General features: G+C 37.3%; 1 protein-coding gene across 1 annotated transcript; it reads right to left on the bottom strand.

Annotated features, from left to right (window-relative positions):
* Positions 1-818: 818 nt before the first annotated feature.
* On the bottom strand, positions 819-21,694 carry ACTR5 (actin related protein 5). The gene is made up of 9 exons (XM_058178132.1): positions 21,170-21,694; positions 17,118-17,347; positions 14,785-14,954; positions 12,828-13,045; positions 12,314-12,496; positions 10,316-10,438; positions 5,700-5,839; positions 2,075-2,207; positions 819-1,413 (listed from the first exon to the last, which is right to left on the bottom strand). The coding sequence occupies exons 1-9, from the start codon at positions 21,551-21,553 to the stop codon at positions 1,156-1,158; spliced, it is 1,839 nt and encodes a 612-aa protein (XP_058034115.1). The 5' UTR covers positions 21,554-21,694; the 3' UTR covers positions 819-1,155.
* Between the last annotated feature and the right edge of the window lie 11 nt (positions 21,695-21,705).

Below are 21,705 nucleotides of genomic sequence, written 5' to 3'. Positions count from 1 at the left end.
TGTAACTGTTTTTAATAGACAGCATTCTTCTTTTACCTAAAGAGAACTACAACGATTGAATGACAGAAATTGGATCATAATTTGGGTTGTATCCCTATTGCTTTTCTTCTCTAAAGTTGCTAAATTTACACTTTTTCATCAAGATATAACTATGAATCTTATTTGAAAAAGTGATGCTTAGGTTTCCAGTAGATTCCAACATGGCAAATAAAAAAAAGAATGGCTGCTTAATGTAAAAAAGCAAATAATCAATCTATAAGAAATTAATCTATATTCAGATCCATTATTTGTTCAACCTTTCTTTAATTAAGTCACACCCTTGGCTGGATATGCTGGGAATTATAAACACAGCACAACTGGATTCAATTCATTGTTGAATGCTGCCATAACTGAAATGTAGTCACAACTGATATTGAGATTAGGTTTTGCTGAAAACACTACACGGCTACCATGAGTGGAGCTTTATTTTATGCATGTTTAAACTGCTTTTTTTGGATAAGAATAATTATGATTCATTATGATGCCAATTCACTAAAAATCTCTATGTTAAAAAAGATAGATAGACATTTGCACTATTCCACATCCATGAAAACTGTAATTTTGATAATGTTATGTTCTTCCTAAACATCATTTTTCTTTGGATAGTGCTCCCTCTTCTGGACTAACATTGCCAGTGCTGCAGTTTTCCCTACACATATAAACATGTGTATTTTTTGAGAATATTTTGTTCTTCCTGAAACTCAGTACTGTTACTTTCCCTCTGGAAATTATTATGTTGACATATTAACAATGAAATGAAATAAACCCAAGACAAGATATTGATGTAACCAACAGCCTTGGCAACAATTTATTAATATAAAACACATTATATGTTTGATTCAATTAAGCTAGTAAGCATTTTCTTTGAAATATTCATTTGTTTCTTTTACACCAAGAACTGATGTACTGGAGTCCTTTTTTCCCATGGCAACCACAAACATAGGTCACTCAACATTTTCTGCCATAGGAAAAAGAAAACGTATAGCTGCTTTTTTAAGATATAGAAGTACCTTGACTGAGATGCCCAATAGATGTCTTTGAAATGCACATCCAATTCTGCAGACTGTCTTGTAATTGTGGAAAGCAACAACCTTTGTCCAAAAATAATATACATTATCATGTTTGCTCAGAGATGCTATTTGTGGCAGTCCCTGGCACTTTACTTGATGCTGATGGTTCGGCAGTCCGTGGTGCTTGCTTTGGGAGACGGATAGGCACATAGACATTGGAAGCGCAGTGTTCCTTAAGGTATTCACCACCTTTCTCTTCATAATCTTTCCTAGTTATCCAGCCTTCTTCACGGTTCATGTACTCCAGTGCCCAATCCCGAGCTCCGTACCATGCATCAAGAACAGGATTAGAAGCAAGGTGCACCTGCATGGCAACAAGAATATCACACCATAGAGACAATTTATAAACAAAACTATTTGGTAGAAATAATTGCAAGAACTGTTTCTTCTTGCACAAAATACCTGCTTCTTAAGATGAACTTGGAAGGGATAGATAGGTTCTCATGAGAACGGCTCTTTATGAATGCTTCGGTCTTCACTTTCCTAGGGAGGTGACTATGGGATTCCCCTCTTATGGATTTTTTTTTAATGGAATTTTTTTCTTCTGAAATACGTGCTTACGTTCCTGCAAATCAGGTTTCTATGACTTTGATTTTTAACATTCCATCGTTTATATATGATTGCATTTTTATAATTTGTCAGTTGCTGTATGCACACCGATAAATAGGAAAGTAGGATATATTTAAAAGCAAACATGTGTCAAACCTTCTGAAAATAAAATAATCTTGTTGGATAAAATCAAAGGTCCATCTGTTTCCTCAGGTAGCCAAGTGAATTCTTTTAGGAAGCATACTTCCAGTAACTGTATTAATAGCAGCCTAGAGTCACATCTTGGTGAGATCAGTGACACATAAATAAAATAAATAGCACACAAAATCTGAGAATATCTGATGATGGAATGCTGAATATTTCACTATATAAAACTTTTGAATTTTTCCGTTCAATTGGCAAAGACAATACTCTACCTGAAAGGATGACTGGAATGGCCTCATTTCAAGCAATTCTTTCTGGATTCTCTCTTTCATTCCAGGATACATCACATTTCCACCAGTGAGGAAGACATTCTGAACAAGCTTTTCCTGTTGATCTTTAGAATATCTAAAAAAAGATAAAAACCCAACCCTGTTATTAAAACATTTAAGGTTCTTTTTTGTCTGACTATTGACACAGGAATCTTTCAGTGTATAAGCAATAGCTTAGTTCCCTTTCCCCTGAAGTATTTTACCTATGGGTGAAACTCAAAAAATTAGAATATCATGCAAAAGTTCATTTATTTCAGTAATGCAACTTAAAACGTGAAACTAATATATGAGATGGACTCAGTACATGCAGAGTGAGATAGTTCAAGCCTTGATTTGTCATAATTTTGATGATTATGGCTTACAGCTCATGAAAACCCCAAAATCACAATCTCAGAAAATTAGAATATTGTGAAAAGGTTCAATATTCTAGGCTCAAAATGTCCCACCCTAATCAGCTAATTAAGCCATAACACCTGCAAAGGATTCCTGAGGCTTTAAATGGTCTCTCAGTCTGGTTCAGTAGGAATCACAATCATGAGAAAGACTGCTGACCTGACAGTTGTGCAGAAAACCATCACTTACACCCTCCATAAGGAGGAAAAGCCTTAAAAGGTAATTGCAAAAGAAGTTGGATGTTCCCAAAGTGTACATGTGGCACATGTGATACATGTGCTGTATCAAAGCACATAAATAGAAAGTTATGTGGAAGGGAAAAGTGTGGAAGAAAAAGGTGCACAAGCAGCAGGGATGACCGCAGCCTGGAGAGGATTGTCAGGAAAAGGCCATTCAAAAGTGTTGGGGACTTTCACAAGGAGTGGACTGAGGCTGGAGTCAGTGCATCAAGAGCCACCACACACAGACAGATCCTGGACATGGGCTTCAAGCCGCTCCTGAACAACAAACAACGTCAGAAGCGTCTTACCTGGGCTAAAGAAAAAAAGAACTGGTCTGTTGTTCAGTGGTCCAAAGTCCTCTTTTCTGATGAGAGCAACTTTTGGAACCAAGGACCCAGAGTCTGGAGGAAGAATGGAGAGGCACACACCGTAAGATGCTTGAAGTCCAGTGTGAAGTTTCCACAGTCTGTGTTGTTGTTTTTTTAATTTACATTTATATCCCGCCCTTCTCCGAAGACTCAGGGCGGCTTACAGTGTGTAAGGCAATAGTCTCATTCTATTTGTATATTTTACAAAGTCAACTCATTGCCCCTCCCCAACAATCTGGGTCCTCATTTTACCTACCTTATAAAGGATAAAAGGCTGAGCCAACCTTGGGCCTGGTGGGGCTAGAACCTGCAGTAATTGCAGGCAGCTGTGTTTTAATAACAGGCTATCTTACACCACGGCCCTGTGTTGATTTGGGAGAAGGTCATCTGCTGGTGTTGGTCCACTGTGCGTCATTAAGTTCAGGGTCAACACAGCCGTCTACCAGGAGATTTTGGAGCACTTCATGCTTCCTTCCACAGACGAGCTTTATGAGGATGCTGACTTCATTTTCCAGCAGGACTCGGCCCTGCCCACACTGCCAAAAGTACCAAAACCTGGTTCAATGCTCATGGAATTACTGTGCTTGATTGGCCAGCAAACTCGCTTGACCTGAACCCCATAGAGTATCTATGGGGCATTGCCAAGAAAAAGATGAGAGACATGAGACCAAACAATGCAGAAGAGGTGAAGGACGCTATTGAAGCATCCTGGTCTTCCATAACACCTCAGCAGTGCCACAGGCTGATAGCATCCATGCCACACCGCACTGAGGCAGTAATTGATGCAAAAGGGGCCCAAAATAAGTACTGAGTACATATGCATGCTTATACTTTTCAGAGGTCCGATATTGTTCTATGTACAATCCTTGTTTTATTGATTTCATGTAATATTCTAATTTTCTGAGATTGTGAATTTGGGTTTTCATGAGCTATAAGCCATAATCATCAAAATTATGACAAATCAAGGCTTGAGCTATCTCGCTTTGCATGTACTGAGTCTATCTTATATATTAGTTTCATGTTTTAAGTTGCATTACTGAAATAAATGAACTTTTGCATGATATTTTAATTTTTCGAGTTTCACCTGTATGGTACATATCTCTACAAGTTAAACCATCCTCTCTGACCGACGTTTTTCAGATGTTTATGTGAAGCCCATGTGATTATTGCTGAAAATTCAGGAAGTTAAAGGGCGCCCAAATTGGTTTAAACTTCAAAGATTTCCAGAGTATAAAGCTGTGAAGTGCAATGCTTAGAATTCAAAGATAAAAAAAGCACTAAAGAGCATATAAGGGTGCACTCATCTGCACCTCCTTAAAGTAATCAGATCTTGGGTTCCTTGTGGCTGTTCTCTGTGGCACTCTTGTGGCATATTTCATCCCATGTTTGCTACAGATATTGCTTCTCAATTCTTAGCCCTACAAGTACAAGATCTCAAGTAAATCAAAGTTTGATTTTTTTAAAAAAAAATATTTTTTCCTAATTTATAAAATCTTCCCAGATGATAAAAGCTTCTCTAAAGCAATGGTATGAGAAGAATAAAATTCACAGATACTTTTAAAATCACTATATAAGAAACTCACTATTATGGGTAAGGGCAAAAAGTAAAACCTAAGATTTATTTGAAAATTCCAGAATGGCTCTCAACGATGGAAGACTTTACATACCCAAATCTGGTGAAGTTCGAAAAAATTGTGACATACAAAGATATTTTGGACATTGAAAAGAAATTAAAATCTAAGCAAGAACTTGAAGACCAGGGCATTATACTATCATGGTGGCCTCAATTGCAAATACAATCTAGATATGATAAAGACATGAAAAAGTATGGCTTTTATAAAGGACAATGTTTGACCTGATATTGTTGAATTGTGATGAAAATTAATTAAATATATATATATATTTACTAAATTGGAAAAAAATAATTTCTTTCTTCCTCATCATAAATGGTTATAGCAAACTTCATATTTCAACTCTTCTCCATTCTTCCCCTGCTTTCCTTACTTGAAAGAACTGTGTGCCTGAGATTGTATGTCTCTCTTTTTTTTTGTGTAGCATTAATCCAGTCTAGCACAACTTTTAAACACAATTGCTATGACAGCAACACACTGAACAGTATTTTCTAAAGTTACACGAAAGCAGAGTGTCATCGAATGTGTCAAGTATACAGTTTTATACTACTCTTATTTATTTTCTTGGAAATATACCCCATGTTATGCTCAGAATGGTTTACAAAGCATGTATTATCCCACAATGCTTTGCTAAATGTGTAACTTTCCTTTCTCAGAACCTGCAAATGCAAACCCTCTTCTCTTATTTAAAAAAATAGTATAAATACTATTCAGGCTAATCTGAAAACAAATAAGTAAAAAACACACTTATTCACCTAATTTATAATCCATGATTAATTGAACCATTATTTATTGAATGAATGCAATTGCCAGGGTTTGCACAACACATTGAGCCAAAGCTAGATGGTTACATATTAACTCACTGTATCATTCAAAGCATTTTTCTCTGAACACTGAGAACATATTCTTAAGCACATCAATTTAAATTAGGAAATCAGGAAGTCTGTAATTTTACCTGTCCAGGACAAGCTGCATGGTTTCTGCTATCCCAGCCTGTTCTTCTCCTATTAGGGATGGCTGAAAGACAATTTCAGGAACTCGGATTCTCTCTGTGCCAAGAAAGAGCTGATGATACTCTGCCAGATTAAACACGGGCTGTAAAAACAATGCATTAGAAAAGGGGTGTGAAACTCGATTTCATTGAGGGCCGCATCAGGGTTGCTTGACGTTGTTGTTTGAGGGTGTGGCCAGCTCAAGGTCAAGTGTCATAGGCACCTGTGGTGGCCAACTCCTTAGGCAGGAAATAATAACAACAACAACAACAACAAGAGTTGGAAGGGACCTTGGAGGCCTTCTAGTCCAACCCCCTGCCCAGGCAGGAGACCTACACCATTTCAGACAAATGGTTATCCAACATTTTCTTAAAAATTTCCAGTGTTGGAACATTCACAACTTCTGCAGGCAAGTTGTTCCACTTATTAATTGTTCTAACTGTCAGGAATTTTCTCCTTAGTTCTAAGTTGTCTCTCTCCTTGATTAGTTTCCACCCATTGCTTCTTGTTCTACCCTCAGGTGCTTTAGAGAACAGCCCGACTACCTCTTCTTTGTGGCAGCCCCTGAGATATTGGAACACTGCTATCATGTCTTCCCTAGTCCTTCTTTTCATTAAACTAGATCTACCCAGTTCCTGCAACCTTCTTCATATGTTTTAGCCTCCAGTCCCCTAATCATCTTTGTTGCTCTTCTCTGCACTCTTTCTAGAGTCTCAACATCTTTTTTACATCGTGGCGACTAAAACTGAATGCAATATTCCAAGTGTGGCCTTACCAAGGCATTATAGAGTGGTATTAACACTTCATGTGATCTTGATTCTATCCCTCTGTTTATGCAACCCAGAACTGGGTTGGCTTTTTTGGCAGCTGCTGCACACTGCTGGCTCATATCTAAATGGTTGTCCACTAGGACTCCAAGATGCCTCTCACAATTACTACTATTGAGCAAGGTACCACATATACCTGTGCATTTTGGGTTTTTTTGCCTAAATGTAGAACCTTACTTTTTTCACTGTTGAATTTCATTTTGTTAGAAAGCGCCCAATGTTCAAGTCTGTCAAGATCCTTCTGTATCTTGAGCCTATCTTCTGGAATGTTGGTTATTTCTGCCAGCTTGGTGTCATCTGCAAATTTGATGAGTTCCCCATCTATCCCCTCATCCAAGTCATTGAAGAAGATATTGAAGAGTACTGGGCCTAAAACAGAGCCTTGGGGTACTCCACTGCATACTTCCCTCCATCTGGATGTAGTTCCACTGAGAACTACATATTGAGTGCGGTTGGTCAGCCAGTTACGAATCCATCTGGTGGTGGTGCTGTCTAACCCACATTTTTCTACTTTATCTAGTAGTAGGTTATGGTCTACTTTATCAAATGCTATACTGAAGTCCAAGTAAATTATATCAACAGCATTCCTCTGGTCCACTTCCCTGACACCCTCCCTCACTCTCATTATAATCTCCTTCCTTCCTTTTCCTCTTCCCTCTTCATTCTTTCTTCTTCCTTCCCTTCTTTCCTTATTTTTTCTTCCTTGCTCATCTTTCCTTCTTTTTCTTTTTCTTTCCTCTTTCCCTTTCTCCTTTCCTGTCCCTTCTTGCATGCTCAAATGCAAAAGGGAAAACATTTCTCCTTTTGTTTTGTTTTTACTTTGTTTTGATAGCTCTCTGCCAGTGAAAATGGAGTTCGGGGTGGGGGTGGGGTGCATGGGCTGTTTCCAGGCCAACCCTGCGGGCCAGATCTAAGTACCCCGTGGGGCCAGATCTGGCCTGCAGGCCTTGAGTTTGACACCCCTGCTTTAGAATATATTGTCTCTTCTCAAAGCACTCTGATGTTAAAATTTGGATTGGTCAAACTCCAGTGTATTTTATCTCCTTCCCTCACATGTGTCAGATTTTCTTTTTGCAATGCAGCCTTTTTGCAGTCATAGCCATTTCAACCCGATGGTAAAAAAAGGAGATTTGAGAAAACACAATCCACTGTACTGGACTGAGCTGCTTGGCTTCTCTTCAAGAACTGCTTCCTTCTGTGGCCTTCTACCTAGTCATTTGTGATGTTGTGAAGAGCCAGGCCTACATTCACTTCTTTCTGTATTTTCCCCACATGCTGTGTTCCTCTTTTTTTCTCATTGTTTCTATATTTGCAGGAAAGATCTTTTAAAATATCTGTTGTGGTACTGTAGAAATAAGTAGTTGAAACTAGGGCTTCTACATGAGATAATAATTTCTCCAAAACTTGATTAGCATCTTTAACTGTGCTAATAATTAGGCAGCACTAAGAATTTTAAAAATTAACTCCTTGGATTGTTTAGGTTTGGGTGCTATCAAAAGATTTAAATTATCCTTATAGGACAAGATGATTCAACTGTTGTGATAATGATGATGCTATAGTTCATCTCTTTGCTCTACTTTGCAAGGCATTGATAAGATAAACTAAGTTACAGGCTTGTTTCTGAGTTGTGTAGTACAGTAATTTAATAAAGTGACTGAAATAATTTGTTGCAAAGAAAACCGGAAACTCTACAATGTGAACATTTCTACTATTTTAATTGTAAGCAACTATAAGGTATTTACATAACTAGAAAATTAGATATAACAATGACATAAATATTTCTTGTCTGTCAACAAAAAGTTACTCAGAAGCAGGGATTACAGTAACTGAATCAAGACTACACATAGTAGAACTGGTCTTATAGCTTAAAATTACATATAGGAACATCACTCTCTTATTTGGTAAATTAGGACAGATTTTTAAAAAAATTATCTTTCAAATAGCAATACAAATAAATATAACACAGCAAGTGTGATCCAGAAGCAATCAGAAACACTAAACCTGGATTGTACTGAAAAGATATGGTTTGTAACATGAAAGCTATGGCTAAATCTTAATGCTATTTAACATAACATAACATAACATAACATCAGAGTTGGAAGGGACCTTGGAGGCCTTCTAGTCCAACCCCCTGCCCAGGCAGGAAACCCTACACCATCTCAGTCAGATGGTTATCCAACATTTTCTTAAAAATTTCCAGTGTTGGAGCAAATTTAGACAAACTGCAATGTCATCCATAGCCGTTCTGGCTGGAAAGTAAGTGAGCCCAGTATATTTGAAGAACAGTAAGCTGGGAAAAGGCAATTTCAATCTATATTGTTAGAATTAGTATTGCATGGTTTTAGTTTCTCCCTTGCTTACCAGTCTTTTCTAAGTGGAAATTTTCATAGCTGAAATCCTATATGTTTTGCCATCTAGAAGTTAACACCTGAGTGACAAGCAGAAATTCACTGTGTATTTTACACAGCATTTAAAAAATAGAATTGCAGCCTTTGAAATCCTCAGCCGTAAGGCTGACATGCGGAAAAAATACTGTACCCAATAATGCTACGGCCAGTGCAATACTCAACATAAAGTTACACCTAGTGAATTTCTGAGTGCTATACACAACATTTGTGCCCTTTCAACTGAAACTGAACAACCCATTTGCTTCATGACGTCCGGGGCTAAAAATGGTAAAACGCAAACAGCAATGCCTAAAAGTATTGCAGTTAAAAGAAGCAAAATGAAGGCGATTCTACTCAGACAGAAACTATCTCAATAAGGCTGCTGAAGGGTCAAGGCCTATGAGGGGAATAGATCCAATCTATCCCAGAAACAAGAAATTAATTGATTCATTTATTATGGTTGCCCTCTTATTTTCCAGGTATCTTTCCTTGCCTGTCAGGGCTTTCACTCCAGAAATAAAAGATTAAAAAGGCAGAGGAAACTAAAACTCATCATGTACTAGACTTTCCTCTTCTTTTTCCCACAAAAACATTATTTTGTAACAGAATGAGAAAAATAATAAACTCATGCATCATAACAATATAGTACTGAAATAACAAAGAATACTAATTTCTCACTGAATTGCTTTCTTTTCCTCACAGCATCTGCTTCTACTTCCTGACTTTTTGACACTTTCCCCCTTGGCAGGAACACACATACGTAATTAGGATGTTTCCCAGTACTTCCTTCATATCAGACACCACTTGTAACCTCTGGATTTCACAGTTGTTTTGGGTTAAATTATTACAGGAAATTGCCTTTGTCTTCCATGTTCACCAGTCAGGACCTCAAAATACTCATCTACGATGTCATAACATAGCCAACATAGTTAAACCTAGCTATAAGGTATGCCTGCCCTGACAATTCCCGCTCCGATTTCAATTGCACACAAGTGGATTGCAATAAAAGAAAACAGCAGATGAATTGCTTTCTAAAAAAAATGATTGTAAATATGATTGAGGCAACACTTCTGCTTATCTCTTCCCCCGCCCCCCCAATCCCATCCCTGGCACAGCAGAGATTGGAGAGAGATTTCAAGAGAGTAAAGCTGTTTCATCTTCTACATATTGAGAGCAATGCAACTGCATGAGCAGCGGGAAAGTTTCAGGTAAAGGAGAGATTTATCTACAGAAATCACTCCCCCCCACCCCCCAAAAAAAAATTGCAGAGAAAGAGATTCCAGTAAAATACTGTAAGCTGTTTGCTCTTCTAAACAAATAAACAAACATTTATCTGAAATTGAGATTGTCTACTTAAAAACAAACCTGCACTGTAGTAACTGGTTTTTCAACTTCAGGTTGCTCCTCAGCAAATAAAGGCTCAAAATCATTCACACTTTCTACATCTTCCATGGACTGTTCACTGCCCAACGGATCAAGGTCAGGAATCTTGGAAGAAAAAAACAAGTTATTTCAAGGAAAACAAAACACATAAGATAGGATGAATATGTTATGTTCTAAAAGGTGCTATAACCAATTAACCAAACCAATGCTTTTTTTTTCTGAAGAGAGACAAATATTCTTAAACTTCCAAATTCTGTAAATCTTATTTCCTTCAGAATGAAGTTCACACTAAAGTGAAAGTAGATTTTCAAATTTCCAATTATTTTAAATGGACAAGTTTGATGTTCCAGAAATATTCCTCTGTTCCAAACTGTGATCATTTCATTTCAAGCAGTCTCTAACAGGGTTAGCCTAATTTTCAAGATGCCTCAGGGTTGTCATATTTTTAAACTCACCAGTAAACTCATCAAATATTTCATCCTTATTCCTGTTAACCAATCTTTTTAAATAAACATTTGCTGACAAATTAAGTCTCGAATTTGAGAAACTTGGTAATTTCAGCTGGAACACTTAGTTTTTATTTTATTTCTGTCATATTTAAAAATCAACCATTTCCCTCATAGAGCAACTATGGGGGTTATCATCCCAAAGAACAACACAAAAGAGCTGCTAAATTGAAAGAACACACATGCATTCACATACATAGTGACTAAAGGTATCAGCAAGTAAAAATTAATTATTAGATTAGGTTTTAAATCTATGGTTGATTATTTAGAGGTATTATGCAACATTGGGTTTGGGAATTACATTCCAAGAATGTGTTTTTTCAATTCCACTCCAAATATACTATTTTTAAAGGTGGCAAATATGAAAAAAGTAATCCTCACAGTTTAAAATAAACATTTACATATAGATATTAAACATTCCTGTGCATACAAGCAAAATGAATGCATCAAATATATTGCTTGAAAGATGTAATTATCTTCAGATCATCTCTTTTCCCCCAAAGATGTGCAAAAAGCATTTTTAAAAAATGTTCAAGGAAACAAACCTATATAGCAACAATAAAAAAGGAATTTAGCTAGTATGAAAAACAAAGGCTCAGAAATGAAGCCTGCAAAGCTGTTAGCTACCCATGAATATCCACAGCTCATGGTCACTTCCTGCTTTTTTCTACTCCTTTTGCCATAATTTGACACAATAGTTCTAGCAATTGCATGAGTCTAAGTCTAGCAAGAATCCTAGATCATTTTATAAGGTTCAGTGATGGCAATTCTGCTAAGTATACTCATTGAACAAAATAACTCAGAACTAGTAGAGCGTATGTGTACCTACTTTGTTCCCATTTCCTCAATCATTACTACAATGTTCTAATATGCACCTGTTTCAGTGTCCTGAGTTTTTTTCTGCTAGTGAAACTTGAGTGGTTGGGGAACAATAATAAAGAGAGAAATTTGTCACACTTCCAACTTAAACCGGCTTTATCTTCTGACCCTTTGGCCTTAAATATGCATTATTTAATCTATGAATAAATCAGTTTTTCTTAAGAGTGCTAAAACAAAGTTGTGTAAATACTTTAGATAGGGCTGCAAGGAGCTGGGATTACAAAACATGAAAGTTTTAACTTGTGTTGCTCATATTTTTCCAGGCTGCATTCAGTACTATCTAAGTCTGTTCAATCTTCATGGATTTCTTTTTGGTTGGTTGTTTTAAGCAAGGACATTTCCCTCCTTACAATTTCCCCAGAGGTTCCCCTCCCACACACAAAAAACCTCTCTCTAATCCTATTGGAATACATTTGTTTTTCAGAAAAAAGTATCACCGTCTTGTCATGCTGCAAATGACTTAAGGACAGAATTAAAGATGGCAAAACAAAGAGGAATAGAAGAGAGAAATGTATATACTTGTGTGAAGTTGCAGTACAACCAAGAGAACAAATCTTAAAACTGTTTCCCAAATATAGATTCCCATGTATGATACCTCTGGCTTGCTGTCCACAACATCCACTTCGACGCTAACTTCTGCCTGGAGGATTTTCTGCTTAGTTTGCTCAATGGCCAAACTTAGTTTGTGGATATAAGACTGCAGTTCCTCAGCAGAGTCCATGTTCAGTTCCACCAAAGCTTTGTGAAACTGATCCACCTGGCCATCTTCTAGCAGTTCCTACAAAAGGAAGCATTAATAAGAATCTACTTTTACTATTAACCTGCGACAAATCACTAGCCTTCATCGTCTATTTTTTATTATAACTAACCGAATTCCTGCAGAAAAATTACATCTAAAAAAGAGAACCAAATTGATTCCTAAATAAGCAACTTGTTATTTGCTGGCAATTGATTAACATCTTTAATTCCTTCACTTGAATAAAATGAAAATGTCCCTCTGGGAACAAATATTTTATTGAGAATACAATTCCAAGAATAATCCTCCCTCAGCTTCTCATTTTTTACTTCCTCCAAACTAAAACTCCAATTCCGGCAGTGCATGGAGTTACCTGAACATAAAGAAGCCGTTCCAGTCTCTCTTGATCCAGCTGAAGCTTTTCTTCTCGACGGCGAGCATTAAGTTCCTGAAGCCGTCGAAGTTGTTGCTGCCGTCGCTCTTGCTTCTCCTCAGACGTGACAGTGCTCCCGAGGAGCTTATTTGAAAAAGGCAGCTGCATCTTATGCACATTGTTCTCATAGTATTCAGGTGATCGCCACTTTTGCATCTCTGTTCAAATCACAGTAATGATTTTTGCTCAGAACAATCATAGTAATAATTTTTGATCAATAAAGTCCTATTCGAATGCCCTGAGCAATTAAGAAAAAGCAATGTAGGATATTTTTTTGGGGGGGAGGGGGAAGAGGGTGACAGGAAAGAGAAAACTAACTTCTACCCAATATTTAATAAATAAATTGCCTGCTGTGGGAAAACCTACATGACTTTTATAATATTGCAACAATCTATATGAGCGAAGAAACAAGAAACTGTATTTATCTGATGTCAAAAAACAGAAACTGCAGGGAAAAATAGTATTTTCTGAGAAAATTCCAGTGCAAACTAAGAGGCCAGAAAAGGCAAACAGCATGCATTAATGAAACTTAGCAATCAGCATGATCAACTGCCATGTTTTAACAGCTTTCCAATAAAGTGAAAAGTAGAGTTCAAATGGATTTTAGGGTGGGTATATCCAATTATCTTATATCCAATTGGTAGCATAATTACAGTACATCCACCAAAATCAACACTTAAAATTAATTAAGTCCATCTTAAATTCCACTGTTTTCAACAATCTTACTCTAATTATTTTGTTTGGATCTAAACAATGATGAAAGTACAAAACTTCCAAATAAAGTATTTATGTACTCTAATTATATATATTTTAATTATGAGAAAGGGTCTTGGCAGTTTACAGTTTTTCATATCCTATATTTTAAAATGTAAGAGATTATATCAAATCATTCATGATATACAGTAAGTTAAAGAAAAATATAAAAAAATGAAACATGCTACCCAATCCCTATGTTACTATATTAATCATTTGGCTTTGTGCTTAATTCTTAAAATATAAAACTGCAACAACAGAGAACAACATGCATATATTGGTGTCTATTTTTACAATGCAAACACAATTTTCCAATGAATTCATTTTTCACCTCTCTAGTCACTCTAAACACATTTGTTGATTTAACCAAGAATATGTATTTAGCTGCTACACCCTGTTTGCTGAACTTCCTGGACTGAAGAACCAAACACAGAATTTGTTCCAATGATTCCAGATATATAAAATCAAAGCATGTTAAAAGATTTGTATTCTTTAGATAAAGCTATGGTTATTTCATCCTATTCACTGAAAATACATTGGCTGCATTTATATTAAGACATCATTTATTTAACTGAGTTTTTTGAAATAAGCCACTGTGGCTGACTTACACAGCATGCTAGCCTGGTCCTTTAATGGAACACAGTTACAACCAAAACCAACTATGCTTTCCCATTCAGTTCAGGAGTCTCCTGCTTACAACACATTTCTATTTTCTTTTGATTAAGAGGATATTGGCTTTTTGTGGAAAAACTAGTGCTACTAAACTATTATTTGTTAGAACTAAACTAAAATACTATATTTTTGGATACTGTAATAATTACATATTTTCTAATACCTTATTCAGATTTGCAAACAGAGTCAAAGCAATTTTAGATGCTTTCCGATCTCTTTAGTACAGGGGTCTCAAACGCGTTGTCACGGCAGCGTCATGTGACATGTCGGGACTTTTTCCCCCTTCGCTAAACCAGGTGGGGCGGAGCCAGCTTGTAACCCATCCGGCCTGCAGGCTGCGAGTTTGACATTCCTGCTTTAGTAATATAAAATTCACTCTAGTTTTGTAAGACTGCCAAACGTCATGTTTTACAAAATCAGATGACACAAAAGAAATAAACTTGCATGATAACTGTTGATAGCAATGCCTTACCTTCTTTATAATCCTCTGCGATATAGCTGTGTTCATGGAGTATTTCTTCCACACGGCTAAGCGTGATGGCAGCAAAATGTCCTGGATATTTCAATTGCAGGAGGCGCTGGAGATAAAGAGCCGCCTGGCATCCTCCAAGATTTATGCGCTTACAGTTTCGTGCATCTAACCTAACATTTCATAAAAATGGAGGAAAAATTAGGCTGCATGGAACAGTTTCATTCTATCAGAATCCAAGTTCTAAAGACTTTTCAAGCAGCCATTTATGTCATGTCCACAGTCAATATTATCATCAATATTGGTTGGTTTTCACTCATGTAATGGAAACTCTTAAGAAATCTTCAATACTGGTGGATACAAGAAATAATCAAAATACAGTTAAAATATCCCAATTCACAAAAAATTAAATTATGCTTAAAATAAAAATTATCCAAGAGAGAGAGAATCCTATTGAATAAAAGAAAATATATATTTAATCCACTCCAAAGGCTACATAAGAGATTTAGGACAACTAAGAAGAAGGATTGATTTGGTTCTCAACTTCTGTCAGGGCATTAAATTGGGTGAGTCAGAAAAATGATAAGCAGCCAGTATAAGTGATACAGAACAGAATGAAAATTAGTTTCTGCTAGTTATTTTTAACTGCCATATTTCGTACCATCTGAGATTTTTAGCACAATAGATTATTAAAATCAAGCTTGAACATCATAAAACATACAAACTAAATATATAAGCATAGTATTCTTTAAATAAAGACATTGCTAATGTCCAAAATTACATGTAAATAGTGGTTGTACTCTAAACACTGTTTCTTCAGTGGCTTAACATTTATTCAATAAAAGTTCAATAGTAATTATTAAATTAATATTCAATAAAACTTCAATAAACTTCAATGGCCACATTATACAACACATCAAGGCAAATCCATAGAAACCATTATAATGTTTAGCAGAATATATTACAAATAAAGTCACTAATTACAAGAGAGCTCCAAATAGCTAAACTGGCCCTTTAGTTATATACTTCCACTGAGATGAGAACATTCTCTAATGCAGATTTCAATCTTATCTTGCGCATATTTAAGGTTGCTCATTTCTCATTAAACCTAAATTGCGCACATAGGCCTCTCTAGGGTTTTTCCATTACTTCCTTGAAATTAGAAGATGAAAAAGAAAAAGAACGACATTGTGCCAACTTGTGATTGCATTTTTCTAATTTATGTTAGCAGGTTAATGTAGATTGGGGAATAACAACAACTGTCCAAGGACAATATGCTACCCATCAGTATACTTCTGGAGTCAAAAGCACCACATTCCTGCCCAAATAAAATATGCTAACTTTTTTTTTTTTTTTTGCATTTCGGGAATTTGCAGAACTTTAAGCAGCACTAGAGTAATTTGGATGACTTAAAGCTTGCAGAGTATTACAGAGCACATTTTACCTAACTCCTGAAGTTTCCTTTCAAAAAACTGTTCATCATTCCCAGCACTACTTTTAGAGTGTGGACATCAATATTTATTTATTTTAATTTATTTATTAAATTTGTTTGCTGCCCATATGTCAACTCTGAAGTGAACCTGGCTGAAGCCATCTTGTGCTGCATCACAGTTGCCACGAAGCCTGAGAAAGAAGGGGAGGGGGGGAAGTAAATAGGTCACCTTACAGTCAAAATAAAAACTTTTCCTGTGGGAACCAAGGTCATCATAACAAGTGGCTGATGAAGGAGGAGAGGAGCCTACCAGCTGTATTCATTGGACAATGTGACTGATGACAACTGGAAGGGGGAAAGTTTTTCTCTTTTAATTAGGTGAAAACCATGGGAACTTTTAGAGTTGGTTTTCACCGGTTGTGCCGATATGGTGCATCCAATAAACATGTTTTTAGAGGAATCTACCTGCCCGGAGTTCTGCTTCCAATGGGTGCATTACTCGGAACACTGATACCGTATATATGGTGTAGCCCTAGAGAAAAAAGTTGCAGTTCTTTGTTGTAGATATTAAAAAGAAAGTATATATATAAAAAAGACTAAACCTATAGATATCTCAAAGCCTTCCACACTGCCTATGGAACTGATCTCACACCCAAGTGTGTGCACCCAAGTCCCAATGAGGAATATAATAATGAAAAGCATCTTAATTAATTCTATTAAAAATCAGTGAAAGAATTCAGGAAGACAGAGTCAGGCTTCTGTCTCTTCTTCAGTGAAAGTTATTTATCAAGGCACCAACTATCCCAAACCCAGGCCAGAAGTTTAAATTGTACATACACACAACGTAAATTATTCAGTAATTTATGAAAAATTACATTCTATTGGTAAACAGGAAATAACTCACCTGCCATCTAAGACTGGTAAAATATGAGTACACTGGTATCCAGAAGAAACTATAAGCCCACTGCAAGGCCAGTCTTGTCTTTTGTTATGATAGAAACTGTACAAGCTGTCCACACCATAAGAAACCTTTGGAACCTGGTAACATTCAAATAGGAGCTCTGACATCATTTGCCTTGAATAGAGAGGATTGCAGACAGCCTCTGTTATCACAATTGGATGGTCAACACAGCCCTATAACAAAATTAAGACAAGAAGTGACAATCTATGAATCCTCAACAAGACAGTTTAAGAAGATCAATGTAGCTATACTCATAAATAGGGACAGTGAAGAGAGATGAAATGATGACTTCTACATTGTAACTTCATCAAATGACATGACAAATAATATGTACAGATTTCATGATGCATATATCACCATGTTGAGGTCACTGATGTTTATTACAAATTCCTACAAACAGAGCATTTAAAAATTAATTTTACATTTAAGGACATAACCCCCAAAACATGGTATCTTTGATACATATTACTTATAACTTATGTGTTCTTTCACAGATATACAAACTAAAATGTGTATATATGCATTAATGAACATAGAAGGATTTTTCTAGAAGCATAATCTGCATACCACAGATTCTGTTCACCATTCAACAAAAAAGCTTAAGTGACTTTTTGCAACATTTAAAAAACAAGAATTCTGCTGTTCTGATACTTGGTTAATGTACTCTTTCTTGGAAATAGCAATGTTTCATAATTGAACTTTTTCCCACAAAAAAGCTGGACTGTCTAATTTACTCTGCAGATTAGCCATGTAGAAAGCAATTTTGCAAACTGGGCATTTGTATGTTTCTATTAATTTAATCACCAGGGATGCATGCACAATATAATTCTAATCTCATTCCAACTCTTTGAGAGCACATTCTTTGCCTAAGGCTCAGGTACTACTTTTATTTTTTACAAAATAATATGGATTTGAGAGTTCAAGTGCTAGGAAAACAATATGCACTTGAGCTCTCTGTGAAAAATATTTAATATATACCAAAAGGGAAAAAGCATTTTTATGATTTGGAAGTATCCAACACCAAAGACTGACAATCCGGCATCTTCCATATACTTTGTGGTATCATTTCCTCTCCCTTCTTTTAGGCGCAAAATACTTCCATTTTTTAAATATATATATATAAATTAATAGTGATGCCAGGGTTACCCATTCTAGTCTGGCAAACCATTCCAAGCATTTGACACCATCTAATGTTTACCTGATATTTACAGACCAGCCCTGTAAGATAAGGGCTGAATGAAAATAAATGACTCCAATGTTGTATGTTGCCAAAAGATTGTTACACTGGTATACAGAAGCTCTGACACATTCTTTAGCATTGCTTCTTTCACTTCAGTTGGGGAAGTGTGAGAAAAGATTGTATTGCTGCTGTTCATAAGACAGAAATAATCACTGCACTTTAAGCAATGCCCCGATTTAATTTTTGACTGCTGGTGGAGTCTCTCCACATGAAGTTCAACAATGAATGCAGGTTTTTTATGGTACTATTATCATCAGCACTATCCTATGTATCACTGGAACAAAAAATGTAAAGACGGTGAAGAGCTGATTTATGTATAAAGTGGACAATCTGTGGCAGCAAGCATCCCGTTATAAATGAGAAAAGTTGATGAACTAATTGGGCAGCTGATGAATCACTCAAAGACAATTTTGACATTTTCCAGAAACATGTGTATCACATTCTTGATGTTTTTCAATACCAGAAAGTTCATGCAAGACGGTTTTTTACATGCTGACAGCATAGATGAAACCTTCAACAGCTGTCAGCAAGTGTCATGTTATGAAAATAAAGGTAAGGAATTTCTTCACAGCACTGTAACACCTGTGCTGTTACAACAACATGAGCCTATTATTATGACCAGAAATAAAGTGTCCTTTTCTGGGAAATCATCATAAAATTTTATCTTTGAGGAAAAAAAATACAAAATCCAGGTTGCAGCCGGAAAAGTCAGGTACAGGTGTTTGGAATATAGATGGTATTATTCACATGGTGAAGCTGGCACCACTATCAACTTGGAGTGCTACATTGCAACACTTAATACTTTGAAACAACAATTCAGAAGCACAAGAATGTATGACAATGCCATGTCTCACACCCCAAATGCCACTCAAGAGCCATGTACGTAATGGTTAAGGTGCTGGCCTAGAATCTAGGAGACTTTGAGCCAATCACACTTTTTCATCCCAATCTACCCCACAGGCTTGTTGTTGTGAGAAAATAGAAGGCAGGAATGTTAGGGTATGTTTGCTGCTTGAATTGACCAACTATAGAAAAGATAGGAATAATAACAACTGTAAAGTTGATCTCTCTCTTTAATACCATTTGCCAGTCCAGATTTGATGCCATGCAACTTCTACCTTTTTGGAAAATGGAAAGAATAATATCTCATGGGTATCTGACTCAAATGAAGAGATAGAAAAGGACTATCAGGATCAGCGTGGAGTTCTTTAATGACAGTTTTAAGAAGTTTCTCCATTGTTCCCCAAAGTGCATAGCAAATGATGGTGATTATGTGGAAAAGTATATGGAGGAAACAAAAGAGTTCATTTATTATTTATGTAATTGTATCTCACCTTTATTATTTTTACAAATATCTAAAAACAGTGAACATATCCAGCACTTTCCTCCTCCTATTTTACCAACAAAAAGAAGTGATTGGCCCAAAGTTACCCAGATGACCTTGATAGCAAAGGCAGGACTTGAACTCATGGTTTCCTGCTTTCTAGTCTGGTGCATTAACAATTAAACCAAAATGGCTCATTTCAGGAATTATTTATTTTTATTTATTATGTATTATTATTCTATTTATTATTTTATTTATTAAAATGTCCTATTTAAACTGAAATTTTGGAGATGGCACATTTTTTTTCATTTAACCCTTGTAAATGTAATGTTATATGTGCCCCAAATATGCAAAAGGTGCTCTTTACATGCTTCAATAAGATAATTATGCTTTTATGCCTCCTTTTCAATATATAATTCAAGGTGGCGAACATACCCAATACATAATGCACTAGTCCTTCATATCCTGAATACACACCTATAGAGCAGAGCCCACTTCTGTATTTCTATATATATTTTGCTAACTACACATCCCATATCTCTGAAGAAAAGCCTTATATTATCTTCTCCCAATGTGTTTGGAAGAACACTGGACTTGTTTGTTTGAAGACATTTATTGATGTAACCCCAAGTCACTAATTTATGCATTCCAGCTTTACTGGACTTACAGTCACTGCGGTATGAATTCTAGTGAACATCAGTTAGGGTGGCAATGCTTGCTTCCCACGCAGAAAAATTTGTTGAGCCCCAGAAAGGCCTTCTGTACAAATGTTACAACTGAATCCATTTCCTTTAAAGGTAAAGGTTCCCCTCACACATATGTGCTAGTCGTTCCTGACTCTAGGAGGTGGTGCTCATCTCTGTTTCAAAGCCGAAGAGCCAGCGCTGTCTGAAGATGTCTCCCTGGTCATGTGGCTGGCATGATAAAACGCTAAAGGCGCACGGAATGCTGTTATCTTCCCACCAAAGGTGGTCCCTATTTTTCTACTTGCAATTTTTTCCATGCTTTTGAACTGCCAGGTTGGCAGAAGCTGGGACAAGCTCACCCCCTTACGTGGCACTAGGGATTCTAACCAGAGGTGGGTTTCAGCAGGTTCTGACTAGTTCTGGAGAACTGGTAGCGGAAATTTTGAGTAGTTCTGAGAACCGGTAGTAAAAATTCTGACTGGCCCAGCCCCCATCTATTCTCTGCCTCCCAAGTCCCAACTGATCGGGAGGAAATGAGGATTTTGCAGTAACCTTCCCCTGGATTGGGGAGAAAAATGGAGATTTTACAGTATCCATCCCCTGGAGCGGGGTGGGAATGGAGATTTTACAGTATCTTTCCCCTGCCATGCCCAGCAAACCAGTCCAAACCGATTTGAAAGCTTCTCAACTGTCGCGGCTGAAGATCCAACGGGACCAACGGGCGCGCAACTTCTGCCTTCCTTACCTGCGAGGAGACGCCCAGGCGCTGGAAGCCGTGATCAAAGAGCTGCTCCTGCAGCTCCATCTGAACCGGCACGTTGCGGTCGAAAGGCGAGCGCAGAAGCCATCGGAGGGGTTCGGGGCTGCCCAGATCGTTGCCCACCTGGGTTTCCGGGCCAGCGCCGCCGCGAGCTCCCCGGCTTCGAGCAACTAAGGAGCGGAACTGGAGCAAGGGCTCGCCGGGCACCGCGGCTTGCGGGCAGGCCCAGCCCAAACGCAGTTGGAACGAACCGTTATCCAGCACTAGAGGAACCGGAGCCGGCAGCCGCACCGCCGGGTGAGCTTCCAGCATCGGGTCTGGGTCCCAGCGGACGTCGCGGAACGGGAAGACCCCTCCGGCCGCCTCCATGGCGAGAGAAAAAGCTTGCCGCCCCTTAAGTCCCTCCGCGTCTTTTCTCCGACTCGAAACAAAGGCTTCTAAAGGAGTGTTCCGTTCACGAGACGAATCACCATGGAGACCAGTATTAAACCCGCGCGCATTGCCGGTTCCGCTTCTCCCTT

Source organism: Ahaetulla prasina, chromosome 3, assembly GCF_028640845.1.
Source record: "Ahaetulla prasina isolate Xishuangbanna chromosome 3, ASM2864084v1, whole genome shotgun sequence".
NCBI classification, from domain to species: Eukaryota; Metazoa; Chordata; class Lepidosauria; order Squamata; family Colubridae; genus Ahaetulla; species Ahaetulla prasina.
The sequence above is the reverse complement of the archived record's forward strand: the minus strand, read 5'-3'. Positions and strand labels throughout refer to the sequence as shown.

What these genes read in the sequence shown, in the direction of transcription:
- ACTR5 (XM_058178132.1), bottom strand. Translation starts at nt 21,553, where the DNA reads ATGGAGGCGGCCGGAGGGGTCTTCCCGTTCCGCGACGTCCGCTGGGAC. An exon ending in AACGGCTTCTTTATGTTCAG is followed by an intron (nt 12,497 to 12,827) that starts GTAACTCCATGC and finishes TTCCTTTTGTAG; the next exon opens with GAACTGCTAGAAGATGGCCA. An exon ending in CATTCCAGTCATCCTTTCAG is followed by an intron (nt 1,414 to 2,074) that starts GTAGAGTATTGT and finishes GTTGCCATGCAG; the next exon opens with GTGCACCTTGCTTCTAATCC.